The sequence below is a fragment of the Panulirus ornatus genome, chromosome 49 (genome assembly GCF_036320965.1).
Source record: "Panulirus ornatus isolate Po-2019 chromosome 49, ASM3632096v1, whole genome shotgun sequence".
In the NCBI taxonomy this organism is placed as follows: Eukaryota; Metazoa; Arthropoda; class Malacostraca; order Decapoda; family Palinuridae; genus Panulirus; species Panulirus ornatus.
This window is the reverse complement of record NC_092272.1, coordinates 5426751-5449819: the sequence shown is the minus strand read 5'-3', so window position 1 is coordinate 5449819 and position 23069 is coordinate 5426751. Positions and strand designations below refer to the sequence as shown.

General features: G+C 38.6%; 1 protein-coding gene across 5 annotated transcripts in view; it reads right to left on the bottom strand.

Moving 5' to 3' along the window:
- Window positions 1-790: 790 nt before the first annotated feature.
- The window catches only part of Np (serine protease notopleural), an 82886-nt gene continuing 60607 nt past the window's right edge, over window positions 791-23069 (bottom strand). For all 5 annotated transcript variants that reach the window (XM_071690890.1, XM_071690888.1, XM_071690891.1 and 2 more), the window contains 6 exons: window positions 22211-22287; window positions 20682-20782; window positions 19730-19882; window positions 17773-17888; window positions 5800-5954; window positions 791-2131 (listed from right to left, as the gene is read on the bottom strand). In XM_071690890.1, coding sequence (XP_071546991.1) covers window positions 1973-2131; window positions 5800-5954; window positions 17773-17888; window positions 19730-19882; window positions 20682-20782; window positions 22211-22287 — 761 coding nt within the window. In that variant the 3' untranslated portion in view covers window positions 791-1972. The remainder of the gene's footprint in view (window positions 2132-5799; window positions 5955-17772; window positions 17889-19729; window positions 19883-20681; window positions 20783-22210; window positions 22288-23069) is intronic.

Below are 23069 nucleotides of genomic sequence, written 5' to 3'. Positions count from 1 at the left end.
AAGAGGGGACTTGATGGTCTATGGCGAGGTTATCTACTTGAGGACAGCACATGCAAGGGACAGATAACAGAATACTAGATTGTCTTTGACGAGGTTATCTGCTGAAGAACTGTACATGAGAAGGACGGATATCAAGAGACAATGATCAATGAGGAACTTATCTGCTAGAGGACAAATACATGGAAACGGTAGATAAGAGACTTGTTGACCTTTAACGATAGATGAGAGACTTGCTGACCTTTAACGAGGTTACCTGTTGGAGAATTGTACATACCTGGAACCATAGTACACTATGATAGCCTGTTGTAGACAGCAGCTACCCGGTTAAGTACTAACGCCCAAACTTGGGGTGAAAAAGTGATGCATGAACTATCTTACATCATCCATATCATTAGGTTGTAGACAACATCCATACAAGAGAAATAATACCACCGTGACTTGGGCATATTAAAGTTATGACCAGAGCCTTACCATACCCTTAAAGTCAGTGGTCTGTAGACATGTGCCCGGGAAAAATACAGCAGTTCTAAGTTCATCGTGTTAGAAAAAGTGCCCAGAATCATCTTATACTTGCCCTGTCAAGGTTCTTGGTCTTATTTTGTGTTTAATTAGTAGTTAGCTGCCAAGCTTGTTATAACCTCTCCATATGTGCACCATAAACCTATCCTTCCCATTGTATACATCTTACCTTCACATTCATTACACATCACTATTTACAAACATGAAAGAATCTAACAATCTTATGGCCTCTTCAAATTACTGGAAATTTAAAAGACACAAAATAAACATATGGAAACATTACTTTTATTTCAGTCTGTACATTCTGGCCTAAACCTCTGGCACCACACAAAGAGCACTGAGAAATGATTATAAATAATTATGCACTAGACCCAATAAAAAGATCTACAATAAATTAAAATGCATTATAATATATTAGGATGATATAAATATATAAAACAGCTATACCTGATTCTTATAATTAATGCTTGCTTATGGGAGGGGGCGGTTCCCCTTACCTGGCATACATAACATAATAACAGTGGTAGGAGACAAACCAATATCACCTCTAGCATCACATCACTGTCTTTTAATTCACAAAGTTTTTACTAACAAAGCAGTTCAGGCTTGCCAGGCATGGGATGAAGGTTGCTTTAGGGACCAACCCCCTACCCCCTACAGAATATATCACAGGCCAGCTAACATGGGAGAAGGTTGTGAGCATCATCACAAGTGGGGTGATGGGGGAAGGTGTACATGTGATCACTTTGCTCCAACAAGTACACACACACAAATATACAAACCCAGTGTAAACACATTAGGAAACTGTACACATGACTGCTACATGTTTCAGCACACATACACATGTATACACACAATGCAAGCATAACAGTGAGACCATGCATACCTGAGTGGACATTTTTAATACAACTACGTATTTTCTACCTACCAAAAACTGGGCATCCAAAAGTCACACAGTTGACCTAAAATATATTTTGATCTCACCATTCTATGCTTGCATTAGAATAATAATGATAATGATGATGTCTATGGTGATGATGATAATGACACATGAGTAACAAAATTCTTCATTCTTCATATTTTGACAGCAGTGCTTGCTGCAAAACATTTCATGAACAACAAGTGAAAATAATGCCTACTTTAAGGAAGAAAAATTATCTTGTCTCCTTTACATAACACTGAGAGATATTTTTACAAGGAGTATCTTGAACAAATGTATCATAAACAAAATAAATAGTCAACAAATAACATACCTCATTAGCATACATAACATCCATAAACACAAACACAACAAACATAATCATAATCACAAGAAACAAACATAATCACATTCTTGCAAACCAGTCACAACAGGACTGAATAAATAACAAACATTTTTCAGTCAGCAACAACAAAGAAATTCTCTCTGAAGGAATACATTATCCCAGCAGTTGATATGGAAAAATAATAACAACTAGAATACAATTATCTTATTGATCCATTCCCGGAATTCAGATATTCTGGTGTAAACCCCAGGTTGGTTGGGAAGGGCACAACCAATGCCCCAAGAGATAACACCAGCTAGGTTCCATCTGTTGTTCCGCTGAATCACCAGAGGTCCTCCTGAATCTCCCTAGAGGGGAAAAAAGGACTAAGATAAACACAAGCTTAGGCGTAGGCATAGGAGTAGCATATTTATACTGTCTACTAAGCATTACACACGACAGCTAGAGACTGAGTGTGAATGAATGTGGCTTTTTTTTTTGTCTGTTATCCTGAAGCTTCCTCGCTGAAACAGGGTAGCGATGCTGTGTCCTGTGGAGCTGGGTAGCGACAGGAATGGATGAAGGCAAACAAGTATGAATATGTTAATGTGTATATGTCTGTGTATGTGTATGTGTATGCAAGTATATGTTGATATGTATATGTGTGTGTATGGGCATTTATGTATACATATGTGTGCTATATGAGTGGATGGGCCATTCTTCGTATGTTTCCTGGCGCTACCTAACTGATGCAGGAAACAGCAATTAAATATAATAATATTAATAATCATAATAATATTGATAATAATTTTTTTTTTTTTTATTTTGCTTTGTCGCTGTCTCCCGCGTTTGCGAGGTAGCGCAAAGAAACAGACGAAAGAAATGGCCCAACCCACCCCCATACACATGTATATACATACGTCCACACACACAAATATACATACCTACACAGCTTTCCATGGTTTACCCCAGATGCTTCACATGCCCTGATTCAATCCACTGACAGCACGTCAACCCCGGTATACCACATCGATCCAATTCACTCTATTCCTTGCCCTCCTTTCACCCTCCTGCATGTTCAGGCCCCGATCACACAAAATCTTTTTCACTCCATCTTTCCACCTCCAATTTGGTCTTCCATTTCTCCTCGTTCCCTCCACCTCCGACACATATATCCTCTTGGTCAATCTTTCCTCACTCATTCTCTCCATGTGCCCAAACCATTTCAAAACACCCTCTTCTGCTCTCTCAACCACGCTCTTTTTATTTCCACACATCTCTCTTACCCTTACGTTACTTACTCGATCAAACCACCTCACACCACACATTGTCCTCAAACATCTCATTCCCAGCACATCCATCCTCCTGCGTACAACTCTATCCATAGCCCACGCCTCGCAACCATACAACATTGTTGGAACCACTATTCCTTCAAACATACCCATTTTTGCTTTCTGAGATAATGTTCTCGACTTCCACACATTCTTCAAGGCTTCCAGGATTTTCGCCCCCTCCCCCACCCTATGATCCACTTCCGCTTCCATGGTTCCATCCGCTGCCAGATGCCAGATAATAATAATAATAATAATAATAATAATAATAATAATAATAATAATAATAATAATGATAATAATAATGATAATATCAATAATAATAATATAAAAAAATCAAAGCATAAATACATACCCTGAGATTGCATATTTCTTTGTTTGTAAATAAGCAAATAATTTTAGAGATTCCTTGTGAAGAGACAAAAGGGACAAATAAATCTATAAGAACAGGTGATTAACTCTTTTTAATTAAATGAAACAAACAGGTTATAGTTTGTCTAAGGGTCACCCACTTGTTGGTTCACTCCTGTAGTCCTGTAATTTCTTATCAAAACTAAAATCCACATTCTCATTACTACACATTTATGCTGAATTATATGTACTGCAAAATTCTTCCATGAAATGCTTCACATGCTTCCTTGATTGCTATTGCTCTGACTGAGTACACTTCCTCCTCTCCTTTATGGCTTTACTCAATATTTCATTCTGCCCATCTGATTCAGAATCTGCAGACTTCTGTTCCACTTCAATAACCTATACTTTGTGGCTCTCTTCCTCATTCCTAAAATCACCTAGAACTGTCCTTCTATCCTTTCACTGTTCACTGTTCTTTGAATACTGTGCAACACTGTGCAGACAGACACTTTTCCTGATCCATCATCTGCCTTCCCTGGAAGACCCCATATTTATGTATTCCCATGTTTAAAGAATCTTCTTTATTTTACGGTCATTCTACATCACACAACTGTTCAGTTTATCCACTTCATCTAATGTTTTCCTGTACTCTTCATGATGCCAAGCAATGTACGTAGGCTCAAGGCTTAAGTAAGAAACCTTTTATTGTTATCCCTCAATACTGTATACTGAAGAATTTTGCTACCTGGAAATAACTGAAATCCATGTAGCTTTAAACCTTCTTCAAAAAACTTACATTTTGCTCAGCATCAATGAAGCACATCAACCCATAAGTGTTGCTAAAACACAAAGAGTATGCTCTTATGTTTTTCTCATTTCTGTTACATCAATATAATAATATTTGTTTTGGCACTGTACTTCCCAGTGTTTACCTTTACAGATATTTGGCTCATATTGATATCTGTTTTACAAGAAATAAGCTTGTTGGGCTCTGCCTGCAAGAGGTCACACCATAAATGAAAAGTCATCTTTGGCAAGGTTGTATCACTGGAAATACAGTCTTGCCAGAGGTATGACTCCAAAGGAGTCTATATTTACCTGCCACTGGAAATAAAGAAGCCTTAAGCGGCAGGATCCTTGAGAGAGGTCCTGGATAACACCAAGACTCTTTCACAACAACTGGTCCAGGGGTAGTTATACATAAAAATAACAGGAAAATAATGAAATCTTAAATGGAGTAATCTATGTAAAATCTACAGTTTACTCTGCAGCTGTAGGAGAGTATAGACTCCTCTATCTGACATCTAGAGGGTAGCTAAGCCCTTAAGCCGTATGTTCTCTTCCATATAGATGAGACTCGTGGCCTCTACGAACATTCTTTCACCATGCCATTGAAAACAGCATGATCTTAAAGATGTCAAGTTTGAAATGTAGCATTGGGAATAAAAAAAAATGGAATCCACAGCAAAATGTGGAGTGAGTGAAAGTTGAGGCTTGCAGTGAAAGATTAAAAGTTGCTTGCACAGCAGCTCACCTATAGCAAAAGGCTGTATGCAAAAGATCATGCTCACATAATAAATATTTCCCATATGATCCTAATATTTGTATGGTTGAATTTTAGCATGGGCTTGATTAACATATTTTGCAGTGTACCTTCAAGCAAAATGTTGGAAAGTTAAATCATGTAAATTGCTGTAGTTTTAAGTGCTTGTTTTACAAAGAATATTAAAGTTTTTTGAACTAATCATTATTTCAGATATCACTAAAACATACTGAAAAACTTTTGGTAAAGTATCCTGTTAGATTATATCACTAAAAATATACACTAAGAAACAGCCCAAACAAACTAAAACCAACTGTAGGACTGATTTTCACAGTATATGATTAATGTAATAGGCAAAATGAAGAAACAGCTAATGCAGAGAACATTAGAAAATTCAAACTGTATGACAGAGGAGAGAGGTCATAAGAAAATTTCCAATACTTTAAAATACAGTAACATGAATGCATAAAATATAAATCAAAATGGATGAAGACGAGGGTGACATCCCATTATACTTACCTCACAAGCATCCTTTTTGCCCTCTGCATATCCTGCACACATCATAATCCCTGGGATAGTGACAAAGCCTCCCTTCGCCAGGAACATCTTTTCACAGTCCTCATTGCTTATGACAGGCACCTCCACCTCTTGCATTTTTGCATGGAGGGGCCCATCTTGAAGGAAAAGAGAGTGGAACACACACACATTCAGTTGAGAGAACAACTGGCTTAATCAACCCTCTAGAGACTTTACAACACAGAGCAAAATCTCTAAGTGTTGAATGAATGAAGAATTTGGGGTAACTCACCTCACACGAGTCCAGGCCTCCTTTTCCATACCCAGCACAAATGAAGATGTTTGGGATGTGTTCTATATATCCAGCATCTCTGTACATTCCCTCACAATTCTTGTTGGTAATGACGGGCACAGGAACCTTCTGCAACACAGATGGCAGAGGACCATCTGTGAGGGAAGAGGAAGGTCGAAGGTGGGGAGAGTTAGTGTGACAGTCTGTAGTATTCAGTCTCATGTACCTGTCATGCTAAATGAACATGCTGTCAGCAAGTCAGTACTCACACTCCTGATGGACTTAAAAAATCTATTGAGATTGAAATAAATGTATTAAACTGTGTAAATGATGTTGTTGATACTCCAGATAAAAGAATTTAAAAAGATCAATAAGAGACTGGATGAAAAATAATTTTAAAGTCCAACTTAATTGATTCTTGGGAATAAGACCATTACCCTCCTTGTAACTGAATGAAGTCCATTTTTCTACATATCTTGGAAGACTTAAAAATATATCATTCTAAAGTGGAAAATTATTTTGAAATACTGTATAGGCAACTACAAGGATTTAGGTCTGAATTCACATCCTTCATTCCAACCCACTCATAGATTCCACTGCCTCTTAGCTTTGTCTTTCACAAACTAAACATGTACAATTTTCCATTTCCAGTACCATCCACACCTTCATCCACCTACATTTGTTAGTTAATTCTTCTCACATTACTTTCGTCTATATGAACCTGAAACTCCTGCTGAAAGCAGTTGCAAGCATGCTGTTTTCAACTGAGGTTGTATAGACATGATGAGGGAAATATTTCACAGAGCTGGCTTCTCCAGTTCAGACCTTACAGAATAGTAAAAAGAACAGGATGTCCAACTCCCTGAAGAAGACGTGCTACCTACTACACATAATGGTAAAAAAAATCAAAATTGTTAAACTTTCATGGCACTAAGCATTGTTTCTGCACCTTCTTTGCATGATGACTTTCAAACATATCTGATAAACACAAATTATGAATGCAAACAATCTTCATCAATGTTTGAATAGATTGTCCCCAAGAGAATCTATTGAAAATTCTCTTTTTTTCTGAATGAATGCTATCAATGTACACATGACAGACCCTAGGTTTACAATTCAGCCCTTATTCAAAAGTTTAAAAATTAAAAAAAGCATTCAATGGATTGCACTGTACAGTAGATGTTTGACAGAAATATAAACATGCATCTTGATTACTTTTTCTCTTTATACACGTCACCATTTCCTGCCACACCTAATAAATATCAGGAATAGATAAACATTGGCCTCACTCACATCTACTTTTTACCTGTCATGTGTAATAAGCCAAAACCAGAGCCCCCCCATCCACAGGTAAGCCCTACAGACCATTCTTTGGCTTCCCCTAAATGCAGTATACTTAGAAGAAAATAAGTTGTTCACTTTACTTTTCTAAATAGACCTTCTGGAACTATAATGAGATAAGTAGTATGATAATAGTTTCTTATGTCATTATTTGGCTGAATGAGTAAAATAGATGACTTTTACCCATTATTTATAACATCAAAGGGAGGCTTTATGCACCCTAAAAATTACTGGTCTATATGGTGTAGTATAGGTTGGACAGTGAATCAAAAGTATCTGAAAAAGTGAGAAACTAAAATCATGAGTGTGAATATGACTTGGACTCCTTCAGAGGATATTGAGGCTTACTGGACTATGCATGCATGTCTTATCTGCCCTGTTTATGCTTCAGCATCAAGATGAGTTGAAGGTCCTTGGGGAAAATTGTAGAGTAAAAGTGCTTTTCTTGGATATGATTATGAATTACCAATTAATGAGATATGTGTTAATAAAAAAGTCAAAGCTTACGGATCTCTCTAACTCTAAATTTATTACGTTATACAATATAATGACCACATACATCTTTAAAATGCATAACTCACCATAAAAGTTCATTCCTTTCCATTGTAAATATTTACATGTCTGGTAATTAATTAAAATGATGTTTCTGTTTCAATTACTATATACAATTACTTAGAAAGATATTTCATTCACAATGACAGTTTGAAGTTATACTTTACAGATACAAAAGACAAGAAATGAGACACAACAAAATTTTCCAGCTAAATCATTCTCAAAAAAGTATTGTACATATATACAACACATTGATTAGTTGGATTTGCATCAGGATAATAGCTTTTATAGTACAAGTATCTTATATGTCAACAACCAAAGAATATATGGTCAATCATCTTTAAACATACTGGTAAGTATGAAGGCTTCACTTCCATATATCTAATCAAAATATACTATTGATGATTTCTAAGATTCATACTGGAGCCACTCAGGTTACTAGGATATCACTACATTTTTCCCATGAAAATTAGAACTTTTGATAGGGTCTTTGAATTACTTTAATAAAAAGTCTAGTACTAATATAAGTCACATGTGGTCATTTGTCAAAGTCTCCTGTAAGGCAAGGATGCAAAGAACAAAACTGAGAAGAACAGACACCAGTGCAGAATTTACAGATTGTTAAAGGGAAGATTTATGTCACAGACAGAAACAAAGGTGTAACACTGAGTAACTTCTTTTTCATAGAAGATGAGCCAAAGCAAGTTGCCCTGTTATCAAACAGTCACAAGAAGTAGGTGTACAGCTGGGGCTGGCTGTGGGCCGACTGCTTCTCCCAGGATTTGAACCAGTGTGTGCTCATGTGTGAATTCACAATCTGCAACACTAAGCACTACACTACAGAAGCCCATTCAAATTCTTACATGCAGAGTAATATATATATATACATTATTTAATGTATGTATGATTCATGGTGAGGTGCCTGAGGATTGGCAGAATGGTTGCATAGTGCCATTGTACAAAGGCAAAGGGGATAAGAGTGAGTGCTCAAATTACAGAGGTATAAGTTTGTTGAGTATTCCTGGGAAATTATATGGGAGGGTATTGATTGAGAGGGTGAAGGCATGTACAGAGCATCAGATTGGGGAAGAGCAGTGTGGTTTCAGAAGTGGTAGAGGATGTGTGGATCAGGTGTTTGCTTTGAAGAATGTATGTGAGAAATACTTAGAAAAACAAATGGATTTGTATGTAGCATTTATGGATCTGGAGAAGGCATATGATAGAGTTGACTGAGATGCTCTGTGGAAGGTTTTAAGAGCATATGGTGTGGGAGGCAAGTTGTTAGAAGCAGTGAAAAGTTTTTATCGAGGATGTAAGGCATGTGTACGTGTAGGAAGAGAGGAAAGTGATTGGTTCTCTGTGAATGTAGGTTTGCGGCAGGGGTGTGTAATGTCTCCATGGTTGTTTAATTTGTTTATGGATGGGGTTGTTAGGGAGGTGAATGCAAGAGTTTTGGAAATAGGGGCAAGTGTGAAGTCTGTTGTGGATGAGAGAGCTTGGGAAGTGAGTCAGTTGTTGTTCGCTGATGATACAGCACTGGTGGCTGATTCATGTGAGAAACTGCAGAAGCTGGTGACTGAGTTTGGTAAAGTGTGTGATAGAAGAAAGTTAAGAGTAAATGTGAATAAGAGCAAGGTTATTATGTACAGTAGGGTTAAGGGTCAAGTCAATTGGGAGGTAAGTTTGAATGGAGAAAAACTGGAGGAAGTAAAGTGTTTTAGATATCTGGGAGTGGATGGAAGCAGCGGATGGAACCATGGAAGCGGAAGTGAATCAGAGGGTGGGGGAGGGGGCGAAAATCCTGGGAGCCTTGAAGAATGTGTGGAAGTCGAGAACATTATCTCGGAAAGTAAAAATGGGTATGTTTGAAGGAATAGTGGTTCCAACAATGTTGTATGGTTGCGAGGCGTGGGCTATGGATAGAGTTGTGCGCAGGAGGGTGGATGTGCTGGAAATGAGATGTTTGAGGACAATGTGTGGCGTGAGGTGGTTTGATCGAGTAAGTAATGTAAGGGTAAGAGAGAAGTGTGGAAATAAAAAGAGCGTGGTTGAGAGAGCAGAAGAGGGTGTTTTGAAATGGTTTGGGCACATGGAGAGAATGAGTGAGGAAAGATTGACCAAGAGGATATATGTGTCGGAGGTGGAGGGAATGAGAAGTGGGAGACCAAATTGGAGGTGGAAAGATGGAGTGAAAAAGATTCTGAGTGATCGGGGCCTGAACATGCAGGAGGGTGAAAGGCGGGCAAGGAATAGAGTGAATTGGATCGATGTGGTATACCGGGGTTGACGTGCTGTCAGTGGATTGAATCAGGGCATGTGAAGCGTCTGGGGTAAACCATGGAAAGTTGTGTGGGGCCTGGATGTGGAAAGGGAGCTGTACCATACTTGAAGCAGTAAGGTGTAGACAAACCATAAAGCATAATGAGGTTACTTTCATTAATTGTTAGAACTTTCATCTGCTCAGGGATAAAAATTTCTACTGAAAAACTATATGAGTCTTTTTCCCACATTTTTTCTATACAGATGTGAGTATAGATAAAGTCAAAATATACTCATCTGAATACATATAACAGAAACATGGCTTTTGTCCATCACACAGCATAGTTTGATATATGTACTTTAAAAGTTTATAGATATTCACAACAAAATTTTATCTCAATCAACTTCTATGACCAGGTGTTATCATATATCAACAATCAATATATATACAAAAATGGTGAACCAGTATATTCTTACAATCATAAATACTTCACTAAATCATTTAGTACATTCAGCAAGATTCTTTTACGTTGCTTTACATAAATAAACTCAAACAAGAATATTCTAACATTGTTTGTTTATGTGAAAGAAGTCTTCTAATGACTTTGCATTTAGAAATATGACTGCAGTAACATAAACGGTGAATCATATATAATTCAAAGTCTAAAGAAAATTGTATCCAAAGACATGAGACCTCGCAATTAAAAAACAAATCAGTTACACATCTATGTGAACTGGTGCAATAATTTCCAAAGAGGATAAAAATATCAAAGTATCCAATGAAGTGTGTTGGTGTGTTGCATAACAGAAACATGAGTCTAATTCTTTAGAACTGAAATTAAAAATGACTGTCACATATAATCATTTCCTAATACCATATATACACCTATCATCATACCATGTAAAAGCTGTATATTACCAGCTGATTATATCAAAAAGTTCAGATGAGGTTAGAGTTGAAACTATTTTATTTATTTACTTATATATATATATTATTATTATTTTATTATTTTGCTTTGTCGCTGTCTCCCGCGTTTGCGAGGTAGCGCAAGGAAACAGACGAAAGAAATGGCCCAACCCACCCCCATACACATGTATATACACACACGTCCCCACATGCAAATATACATGCCTATACATCTCAATGTACACATATATATTACACACACAGACACATACATATATACCCATGCACACAATTCATACTGTCTGCCTTTATTCATTCCCATTGCCACCTCGCCACACATGGAATACCATCCCCCTCCCCCCTCATGTGTGCGGGGTAGCGCTAGGAAAAGACAACAAAGGCCTCATTCGTTCACACTCAGTCCCTAGCTGTCATGCAATAATGCCCGAAACCACAGCTCCCTTTCCACATCCAGGCCCCACACAGCTTTCCATGGTTTACCCCAGACATTTCACATGCCCTGATTCAATCCACTGACAGCCCGTCAAGCCTGGTATACCACATTGATCCAATTCACTCTATTCCTTGCCCGCCTTTCACCCTCCTGCATGTTCAGGCCCCGATCACTCAAAATCTTTTTCACCCCATCTTTCCACCTCCAATTTGGTCTCCCACTTCTCCTTGTTCCCTCCACCTCCGACACACACACACACACACACACACACACATATATATATATATATATATATATATATATATATATATATATATATTTATTTTTGCTTTGTCGCTGTCTCCCGCGTTTGCGAGGTAGCGCAAGGAAACAGATGAAAGAAATGGCCCAACCCACCCCCATACACAATGTATATACATACACGTCCACACACGCAAATATACATACCTATACATCTCAATGTACACATATATATACACACACAGACACATACATATATACCCATGCACACAATTCACACTGTCTGCCTTTATTCATTCCCATCGCCACCTCGCCACACATGGAATATATATATATATATATATATATATATATATTTTTTTTTTTAAACTATTCGCCATTTCCCGCGTTAGCGAGGTAGCGTTAAGAACAGAGGACTGGGCCTCTGAGGGAATATCCTCACCTGGCCCCCTTCTCTGTTCCTTCTTTTGGAAAATTAAAAAAAAAACAAGAGGGGAGGATTTCCAGCCCCCCCGCTCCCTCCCCTTTTAGTTGCATTCTACGACACGCAGGGAATACGAGGGAAGTATTCTTTCTCCCCTATCCCCAGTTTTTATCGAGGATGTAAGGCATGTGTACGTGTAGGAAGAGAGGAAAGTGATTGGTTCTCTGTGAATGTAGGTTTGCGGCAGGGGTGTGTGATGTCTCCATGGTTGTTTAATTTGTTTATGGATGGGGTTGTTAGGGAGGTGAATGCAAGAGTTTTGGAAATAGGGGCAAGTGTGAAGTCTGTTGTGGATGAGAGAGCTTGGGAAGTGAGTCAGTTGTTGTTCGCTGATGATACAGCACTGGTGGCTGATTCATGTGAGAAACTGCAGAAGCTGGTGACTGAGTTTGGTAAAGTGTGTGATAGAAGAAAGTTAAGAGTAAATGTGAATAAGAGCAAGGTTATTATGTACAGTAGGGTTAAGGGTCAAGTCAATTGGGAGGTAAGTTTGAATGGAGAAAAACTGGAGGAAGTAAAGTGTTTTAGATATCTGGGAGTGGATGGAAGCAGCGGATGGAACCATGGAAGCGGAAGTGAATCAGAGGGTGGGGGAGGGGGCGAAAATCCTGGGAGCCTTGAAGAATGTGTGGAAGTCGAGAACATTATCTCGGAAAGTAAAAATGGGTATGTTTGAAGGAATAGTGGTTCCAACAATGTTGTATGGTTGCGAGGCGTGGGCTATGGATAGAGTTGTGCGCAGGAGGGTGGATGTGCTGGAAATGAGATGTTTGAGGACAATGTGTGGCGTGAGGTGGTTTGATCGAGTAAGTAATGTAAGGGTAAGAGAGAAGTGTGGAAATAAAAAGAGCGTGGTTGAGAGAGCAGAAGAGGGTGTTTTGAAATGGTTTGGGCACATGGAGAGAATGAGTGAGGAAAGATTGACCAAGAGGATATATGTGTCGGAGGTGGAGGGAACGAGAAGTGGGAGACCAAATTGGAGGTGGAAAGATGGAGTGAAAAAGATTCTGAGTGATCGGGGCCTGAACATGCAGGAGGGTGAAAGGCGGGCAAGGAATAGAGTGAATTGGATCGATGTGGTATACCGGGGTTGACGTGCTGTCAGTGGATTGAATCAGGGCATGTGAAGCGTCTGGGGTAAACCATGGAAAGTTGTGTGGGGCCTGGATGTGGAAAGGGAGCTGTACCATACTTGAAGCAGTAAGGTGTAGACAAACCATAAAGCATAATGAGGTTACTTTCATTAATTGTTAGAACTTTCATCTGCTCAGGGATAAAAATTTCTACTGAAAAACTATATGAGTCTTTTTCCCACATTTTTTCTATACAGATGTGAGTATAGATAAAGTCAAAATATACTCATCTGAATACATATAACAGAAACATGGCTTTTGTCCATCACACAGCATAGTTTGATATATGTACTTTAAAAGTTTATAGATATTCACAACAAAATTTTATCTCAATCAACTTCTATGACCAGGTGTTATCATATATCAACAATCAATATATATACAAAAATGGTGAACCAGTATATTCTTACAATCATAAATACTTCACTAAATCATTTAGTACATTCAGCAAGATTCTTTTACGTTGCTTTACATAAATAAACTCAAACAAGAATATTCTAACATTGTTTGTTTATGTGAAAGAAGTCTTCTAATGACTTTGCATTTAGAAATATGACTGCAGTAACATAAACGGTGAATCATATATAATTCAAAGTCTAAAGAAAATTGTATCCAAAGACATGAGACCTCGCAATTAAAAAACAAATCAGTTACACATCTATGTGAACTGGTGCAATAATTTCCAAAGAGGATAAAAATATCAAAGTATCCAATGAAGTGTGTTGGTGTGTTGCATAACAGAAACATGAGTCTAATTCTTTAGAACTGAAATTAAAAATGACTGTCACATATAATCATTTCCTAATACCATATATACACCTATCATCATACCATGTAAAAGCTGTATATTACCAGCTGATTATATCAAAAAGTTCAGATGAGGTTAGAGTTGAAACTATTTTATTTATTTACTTATATATATATATTATTATTATTTTATTATTTTGCTTTGTCGCTGTCTCCCGCGTTTGCGAGGTAGCGCAAGGAAACAGACGAAAGAAATGGCCCAACCCACCCCCATACACATGTATATACACACACGTCCCCACATGCAAATATACATGCCTATACATCTCAATGTACACATATATATTACACACACAGACACATACATATATACCCATGCACACAATTCACACTGTCTGCCTTTATTCATTCCCATTGCCACCTCGCCACACATGGAATACCATCCCCCTCCCCCCTCATGTGTGCGGGGTAGCGCTAGGAAAAGACAACAAAGGCCTCATTCGTTCACACTCAGTCCCTAGCTGTCATGCAATAATGCCCGAAACCACAGCTCCCTTTCCACATCCAGGCCCCACACAGCTTTCCATGGTTTACCCCAGACGTTTCACATGCCCTGATTCAATCCACTGACAGCCCGTCAAGCCTGGTATACCACATTGATCCAATTCACTCTATTCCTTGCCCGCCTTTCACCCTCCTGCATGTTCAGGCCCCGATCACTCAAAATCTTTTTCACCCCATCTTTCCACCTCCAATTTGGTCTCCCACTTCTCCTTGTTCCCTCCATCTCCGACACACACACACACACACACACACACACACACACACACACACACACATATATATATATATATATATATATATATATATATATATATATATATATATATATATATATATTTATTCATTTATTTTGCTTTGTCGCTGTCTCCCGCGTTTGCGAGGTAGCGCAAGGAAACAGATGAAAGAAATGGCCCAACCCACCCCCATACACAATGTATATACATACACGTCCACACACGCAAATATACATACCTATACATCTCAATGTACACATATATATATACACACAGACACATACATATATACCCATGCACACAATTCACACTGTCTGCCTTTATTCATTCCCATCGCCACCTCGCCACACATGGAATATATATATATATATATATATATATATTTTTTTTTAAACTATTCGCCATTTCCCGCGTTAGCGAGGTAGCGTTAAGAACAGAGGACTGGGCCTCTGAGGGAATATCCTCACCTGGCCCCCTTCTCTGTTCCTTCTTTTGGAAAATTAAAAAAAAAACAAGAGGGGAGGATTTCCAGCCCCCCCGCTCCCTCCCCTTTTAGTTGCATTCTACGACACGCAGGGAATACGAGGGAAGTATTCTTTCTCCCCTATCCCCAGTTTTTATCGAGGATGTAAGGCATGTGTACGTGTAGGAAGAGAGGAGAGTGATTGGTTCTCGGTGAATGTAGGTTTGCGGCAGGGGTGTGTGATGTCTCCATGGTTGTTTAATTTGTTTATGGATGGGGTTGTTAGGGAGGTAAATGCAAAAGTTTTGGAAAGAGGGGCAAGTATGAAGTCTGTTGGGGATGAGAGAGCTTGGGAAGTGAGTCAGTTGTTGTTCGCTGATGATACAGCGCTGGTGGCTGATTCATGTGAGAAACTGCAGAAGTTGGTGACTGAGTTTGGTAAAGTGTGTGGAAGAAGAAAGTTAAGAGTAAATGTGAATAAGAGCAAGGTTATTAGGTACAGTAGGGTTGAGGGTCAAGTCAATTGGGAGGTGAGTTTGAATGGAGAAAAACTGGAGGAAGTGAAGTGTTTTAGATATCTGGGAGTGGATCTGGCAGCGGATGGAACCATGGAAGCGGAAGTGGATCATAGGGTGGGGGAGGGGGCGAAAATTCTGGGGGCCTTGAAGAATGTGTGGAAGTCGAGAACATTATCTCGGAAAGCAAAAATGGGTATGTTTGAAGGAATAGTGGTTCCAACAATGTTGTATGGTTGCGAGGCGTGGGCTATGGATAGAGTTGTGCGCAGGAGGATGGATGTGCTGGAAATGAGATGTTTGAGGACAATGTGTGGTGTGAGGTGGTTTGATCGAGTAAGTAATAATAGGGTAAGAGAGATGTGTGGTAATAAAAAGAGTGTGGTTGAGAGAGCAGAAGAGGGTGTTTTGAAATGGTTTGGTCACATCGAGAGAATGAGTGAGGAAAGATTGATCGAGAGAATATATGTGTCAGAGGTGGAGGGAACGAGGAGAAGTGGGAGACCAAATTGGAGGTGGAAAGATAGAATGAAAAAGATTCTGAGTGATCGGGGCCTGAACATGCAGGAGGGTGAAATGCGTGCAAGGAATAGAGTGAATTGGAACGATGTGGTATGCCGGGGTCGACGTGCTGTCAATGGATTGAACCAGGGCAAGTGAAGCATCTAGGGTAAACCATGGAAAGTTCTGTGGGGCCTGGATGTGGAAAGGGAGCTGTGGTTTTAGTGCATTATTACATGACAGCTAGAGACTGAGTGTGAACAAATGTGGCCTTTGTTGTCTTTTCCTAGCGCTACCTTGCGCACATAAGGGGGGAAGGGATTGTTATTTCATGTGTAGCGGGGTGGCGATGGGAATGAATAAAGGCAGACAGTATGAAATATGTACATGTGTATATATGTATATGTCTGTGTGTGTATATATATGTATACATTGAGACGTATAGGTATGTATATTTGCGTGTGTGGAAGTGTATGTATATACATGTGTATGTAGGTGGGTTGGGCCATTCTTTTGTCTGTTTCCTTGCACTACCTCGCTAACGTGGGAGACAGCAACAAAGCAAAATAAAAAATAAATATATAATATATATATATGTGTGTGTGTGTGTGTGTGTGTGTGTATGTAAAAAGTACAAAAGTAGCAAGTGTACCTAAGATGCAGGTAAAACCACAAGGAAATGGAAAATATGAAGTGTCAGGAAATTTCATACAATTAAATTGTCAAAACTGAGCACAGAAAGAAAGAACCAAAATATGTTATAATATAATATAATATAATATAATGAAATATAATATAACACCATGGCTGCTGCTGCTGGCTGTGGTAGGCAAATGAATCAAAAGACAGGTGAAGGGATAAACGCACAGGTCACGCTCAACGACCTCACCTCTCATTACAAAATCAGGTTCCTTTATGTTCTGGTAAACACATTTGCATTTTTTTCACTAATGAAGTTATCTAATGTATATAAACCAACTTTTTGATTCATAGTGATATCTCCACTATGTTTGATAAGAAACAGTTCAACAATATTTCTATCAGTTATTGACTCATTGTTTGTGATAACCTTAGCATTGCATCATCAAACTAACTGGAGCTTTTGTACTGCTTGTACTGTTTTTTTTTATCATATGATATTGTCTGACATATTGCAAGTAGAACTGAAATACCTCTACTAACCTCCACTCTTTTTCTTCCCCTCATTCTTTCTTTTTTACCATAATTTTTCCCTTTGTGTCCTTCTCCCTATCTCTGTCATCTCAGTCTATCTCTTTCCCTCACTTTGTCACCTCTTTCCCCCAGTTTATCTAATGCAACCCATCTTTGTTACTCTTTCTCTGTGTCTTTTCTTCTTCTTTGTATCCATCTTGCCATTTCACCCTCTCCTTTCTTTTTACTTTCCCTTCTCCCCTAGTTTACCTCTTTACCTTCATTTCTCCCTATCTGTCTCCATTTCATTATTCACCCTCAGCCAGTCCTCTAAAACTGTATGCCATCTCCTCCCTTTCTATGTTTTTCGTCTGACTGTGAATTCATTTTCCTAGCACCACCCTCATGAATGAGCAATGAGGCCTCACCTTCATAAAGTCGTCCCCAACCAGTGACATAACCAGTGTCGTTGAGGAAGTTGTAATCATCTTGAGGAACACAGATGGGAATGATATTAGGCTGAAAGGTGACTGGCTCATAAAACCTGCAACAAGAAATGAAAATCTAAATCTATCAATCAGTAAGTGAAAATATCTTATTCATAAATTTAACCACCATTTAAAAATCTATCTGTTTTTCAGTCAATCTATCTACCCTAATTCTGTTGGACCTCAAAGACTTATTTTTGAATTTATTTATTTCATTTTACTTTGTCGCTGTCTCCTGCGTTAGCGAGGTAGCGCAAGGAGACAGACAAAAGAATGGCCCAACCCACCCACATACACATGTATATACATACACATCCACACACGCAAATATACATGTCTATACATCTCAACGTATACATATATTCTTTTCTTTTTTTTTATACTTTGTCGCTGTCTCCCGCGTTTGCGAGGTAGCACAAGGAAACAGACGAAAGAAATGGCCCAACCCCCCCATACACATGTATATACATACGTCCACACACGCAAATATACATACCTACACAGCATTCCATGGCTTACCCCAGACGCTTCACATGCCTTGATTCAATCCACTGACAGCACGTCAACCCCGGTATACCACATCGCTCCAATTCACTCTATTCCTTGCCCTCCTTTCACCCTCCTGCATGTTCAGGCCCCGATCACACAAAATCTTTTTCACTCCATCTTTCCACCTCCAATTTGGTCTCCCTCTTCTCCTTGTTCCCTCCACCTCCGACACATATATCCTCTTGGTCAATCTTTCCTCACTCATCCTCTCCATGTGCCCAAACCACTTCAAAACACCCTCTTCTGCTCTCTCAACCACGCTCTTTTTATTTCCACACATCTCTCTTACCCTTACGTTACTCACTCGATCAAACCACCTCACACCACACATTGTCCTCAAACATCTCATTTCCAACACATCCATCCTCCTGCGCACAACTCTATCCATAGCCCACGCCTCGCAACCATACAACATTGTTGGAACCACTATTCCTTCAAACATACCCATTTTTGCTTTCCGAGATAATGTTCTCGACTTCCACACATTCTTCAAGGCCCCCAGAATTTTCGCCCCCTCCCCCACCCTATGATCCACTTCCGCTTCCATGGTTCCATCCGCTGCCAGATCCACTCCCAGATATCTAAAACACTTCACTTCCTCCAGTTTTTCTCCATTCAAACTCACCTCCCAATTGACTTGACCCTCAACCCTACTGTACCTAATAACCTTGCTCTTATTCACATTTACTTTTAACTTTCTTCTTCCACACACTTTACCAAACTCAGTCACCAGCTTCTGCAGTTTCTCACATGAATCAGCCACCAGCGCTGTATCATCAGCGAACAACAACTGACTCATTTCCCAAGCTCTCTCATCCCCAACAGACTTCATACTTGCCCCTCTTTCCAAAACTCTTGCATTTACCTCCCTAACCACCCCATCCATAAACAAATTAAACAACCATATATATATATATATATATATATATACACACACACAGACATATACATATATACACATGTACATAATTCATACTGTCTGCCTTTATCAATTCCCATCGCCACCCCACCACACATGAAATAACAATCCCCTCCCCTGCACGTGCACGAGGTAGCGCTAGAAAAAGACAACAAAGGCCACATTTGTTCACACTCAGTCTCTAGCTGTTATGTATAATGCACCGAGACCACAGCTCCCTTTCCACATCCAGGCCCCAGAGAACTTTCCATGAAATCAATTCTTTCTTTTCCATTTGAGCATACTGTTGTCTACTTCTTTCCTATAACACCTTTCTTCCTCATGTACAACTTTATCATAGAGCATCTACAGTTACTAATTCCTTCTGTAACTTACTGCACCACTACTTTCCTGAAGCTTTCCATTTCTTCCAAAGATGACAGAACATACCTTAGGAGCGCCAAGTCGAACTCAAAGGTACGAGCATTAAACTTTGGGTGGGTGGCAATTATCTGGACCTTCCTCTCTGCAAAGGGGTAGGGCTCATCTGATCGCTCCAGGTCAAACTCTCCCATTCTTAGTAAGAGCTCATCTGGTTGAATGCTGCAGGAGAGTTACATAGAGTAAATCTGGTGATGAGGAGTGCATTACATTTAAAAAGAAGCAGTGGAGGAGACAGGGAAAATTTGTTTGTCAATAAAAGAGGCTGTGTACTGGGATGGGCAAATTTAGTTTGGGAAGAGATAAATAATATCACAAAAAAAAACTGTAGGATACAAGAGCCTAAGTTGGTCACTAAAAAGTGTAAACCATGTTAGAAAGGGACAAGGAAATGCTAGATAAGTCAGATTGTTACTGAAGAAGTAATCTGCTTTGTAAAGACACTGGTAGGGTGAGTTAATTGTTTGGGATATCAGTGCTAACATATGACTATAAGGCAGGAAAATTCAGCTAACCACTGAAAAACAAGACATAAGTTACCTATGTTTAGGAGCAGGTTACTTTGAATATCAAGATACAATGATGTACTTAAATGGGCAGGATTACTTTGTTCCTGAGGAGTTAAATCTCATCATAACAAACCATAAGATGTCACTAAAGAATTAAATCTCATCACAAGAGACTGGAAGTGGGGAAGGCTTACTTGATATATTGTTGAAAAGCTAAGCTACACTGCAAGACACTTAAGGATGGAGCAAAATGCTTTACTATCTCATGAATGACCTGAGTCTAATAGTAAGGGACTAGAGGAAGGAGTATGCTTGGTCAGCTTTGCCCTAGTATGGATGAAGATAACAAGATAGTTAAGTTCACATAAAAAGAATGCTGTTATAAGACATCAGGAAAATGAATGAATGCAGATAATGCATATTCACAAATGAACTGATCATGTGTCACTTACTTCTCAACGCAATGAGCTGCAGTGATGGCCCAGTTCTCATTCAGCAGTGCTGCACCACACTTGTGGAGGAAGGTCACCACCCTCCACTGTCTTAATGAAACCTATATGGGAAACAGATATTGGAGGAGTAAGAAGTCAAGAAAGGCAGATGAGGAAGATACAGGTATAAGCATGCATAGCTGATACACCAACCAGTAGTTAACAAAATTGACATGGTAAAACAATTAGAATTTAAGAGAAACAACAGAAATGATTGTTGATATCTCGTGGTGAATGGAAAGATGCTGTCAAAGTTTGCTGATATAAATTTGTAAATATCAGATGTTGAGAAGGACAGACATTATCCAATTTGGCTACTAATATCTGGAAGTAAGGGAAGCTATTTTCAGAAACAAAATATAATCAAGGAAAATCTCTAGAAAGAATCCAGATATCAAGACCTGTGCCAAAAGCATCTGGTGAAAAAAGAGACACAAAAATCAAGGTAGCGGAATAAAAGACTATCTATCTATCTATGTTTATCTATGTCTATCTGTCTGTCTATCTTATAAAAGGCTATCTATCTATCTTTGTTTATCTATGTTTATCTGTCTGTCTATCTTTATTTCTATCTATCATTTTGTCTGTTAACTTCTAACCCATTTACAATCTATGCACAATAAGTCAGATTTTGTACTGTATTTTCTTTAATACAGTACACTTCCAAAATCCAGAAAAACAAAACAAATCTGACAATGTCCAGGTCTCAAGCATATTTTTTTGTCGTTGTACAGTTATTTTTGTAAATTCTCCACTTACCCCATCCATTCTGTGTGGCATGAAAGGTTAAAATGGATTTAAACCCTATTTTCTTATGAAAATTATTTCACCACATAAAATGAAAATCAAAAGTGAGAGATGATAAGCACAATACAAATGGAAAAAGTAATTATATACCTCTATCACAATATGAATGGTAAAAATGTTATGAGATACCTTGAATATTGATATACATTTTGTTATGATGATACAGAGTAAAACAAAAGGAGTATCAGTGAAGTATGAAGATCATGACACAGAAATAGCATGCTGTTTTTAGACAAGTACCATGTCAAATGGCCTTAAATGTTGTCTAAACTACCATTAAGGTTTTGTTTTGAAGACAAATGAAAATAATTTATATATGACAAAAAAAAGTACTTATGTAAGACCCTCAGCAATGAGCTATCTTTTGAGACTATGAATCTTCAATCAACTTCAAAGTTTAATAAGATAAGATGATTTCAAGACATGGCCAGAGAAGAGGATCCAAGGACAAAATCTTAACACAAAGTATATCAAATCAAGGAACCTAGTGTGGAGAAATGAAGGTGAGAAACTCACGAGAATCTTTAGCAAAAAGATTGTTGAAATTCACCAAGCAAAAATAGTGTGATGAAGGGATGAGTGACAACATATAGCCATAAAGACTGTTGAGCCAAACCTGATTAGAAGATTCCAAAGTTATGGTGGCTGGAAAAATTTTCAGCACAGTGTACTCAGTAATTTACCTGCCAAGGCCATTCACCAAAGCTAGCATGGTTGCCTCCAACAATTCTGCGGGTCGGGTACACAGGAATACCACAAACTAGTAAGAGAAAAAACAATTGTTAAATGTTGTCTCAACAGCAGTTTCATTTTCAATATTTATGTCAATCATGATCTACAAACATCTATATAAACCTGTTAGAAATGTTTATATCTACATCTGCAATATTCATTAATCTAATTTCTTGCAGGTTTTGTCTTATAAGATGGAGTAACAAGTGTAACAATGGTACTATCCTAAACCATCAGACTGTTTACCATGGGCAACCATAAGCAGTGAGGGGAGACATTATTATGGATCAATTCAAATTCGTCACTTATTTCATCTAAGCACTTTATTTGCGCTTGTGTTTAGCAATTTTCTTTCATATATGTTTGTCATTTCTCATCTTAATGATGCACCACCAGGAACAAACAAATGACTTCATCTCCTCACATGCTCTCTCCTGCAGTCATATATAATGCACTAAAAGTCAGAGACCACCACCTAAACTCCATAAATCATTCCATGGTTTGCTTGACCACTTCATATGCCCTTGTTCAGCCGACTGACAGCATGTTGCCCCCGGAATACCACATCGCTCCATTTCATTCTATTCCATGAATGCTTCTCACTTTCTTGAATATTCACCCCCATGACACTCAAAGGTTTTCATTTCATCCTTCCATCTCTTTCTCAATCTCCTTGAATCCCTTTCTCCATCAACTTTTGACATGTAGTTCCTTTTAGTCTACTCATCCTGGTCAGCTCTCTCTAGCAAATTTTTGAGTAGTGCCTCATGAGCATGTTTATGTGTTCTCCAATAGAGGGGATGTCAGAAG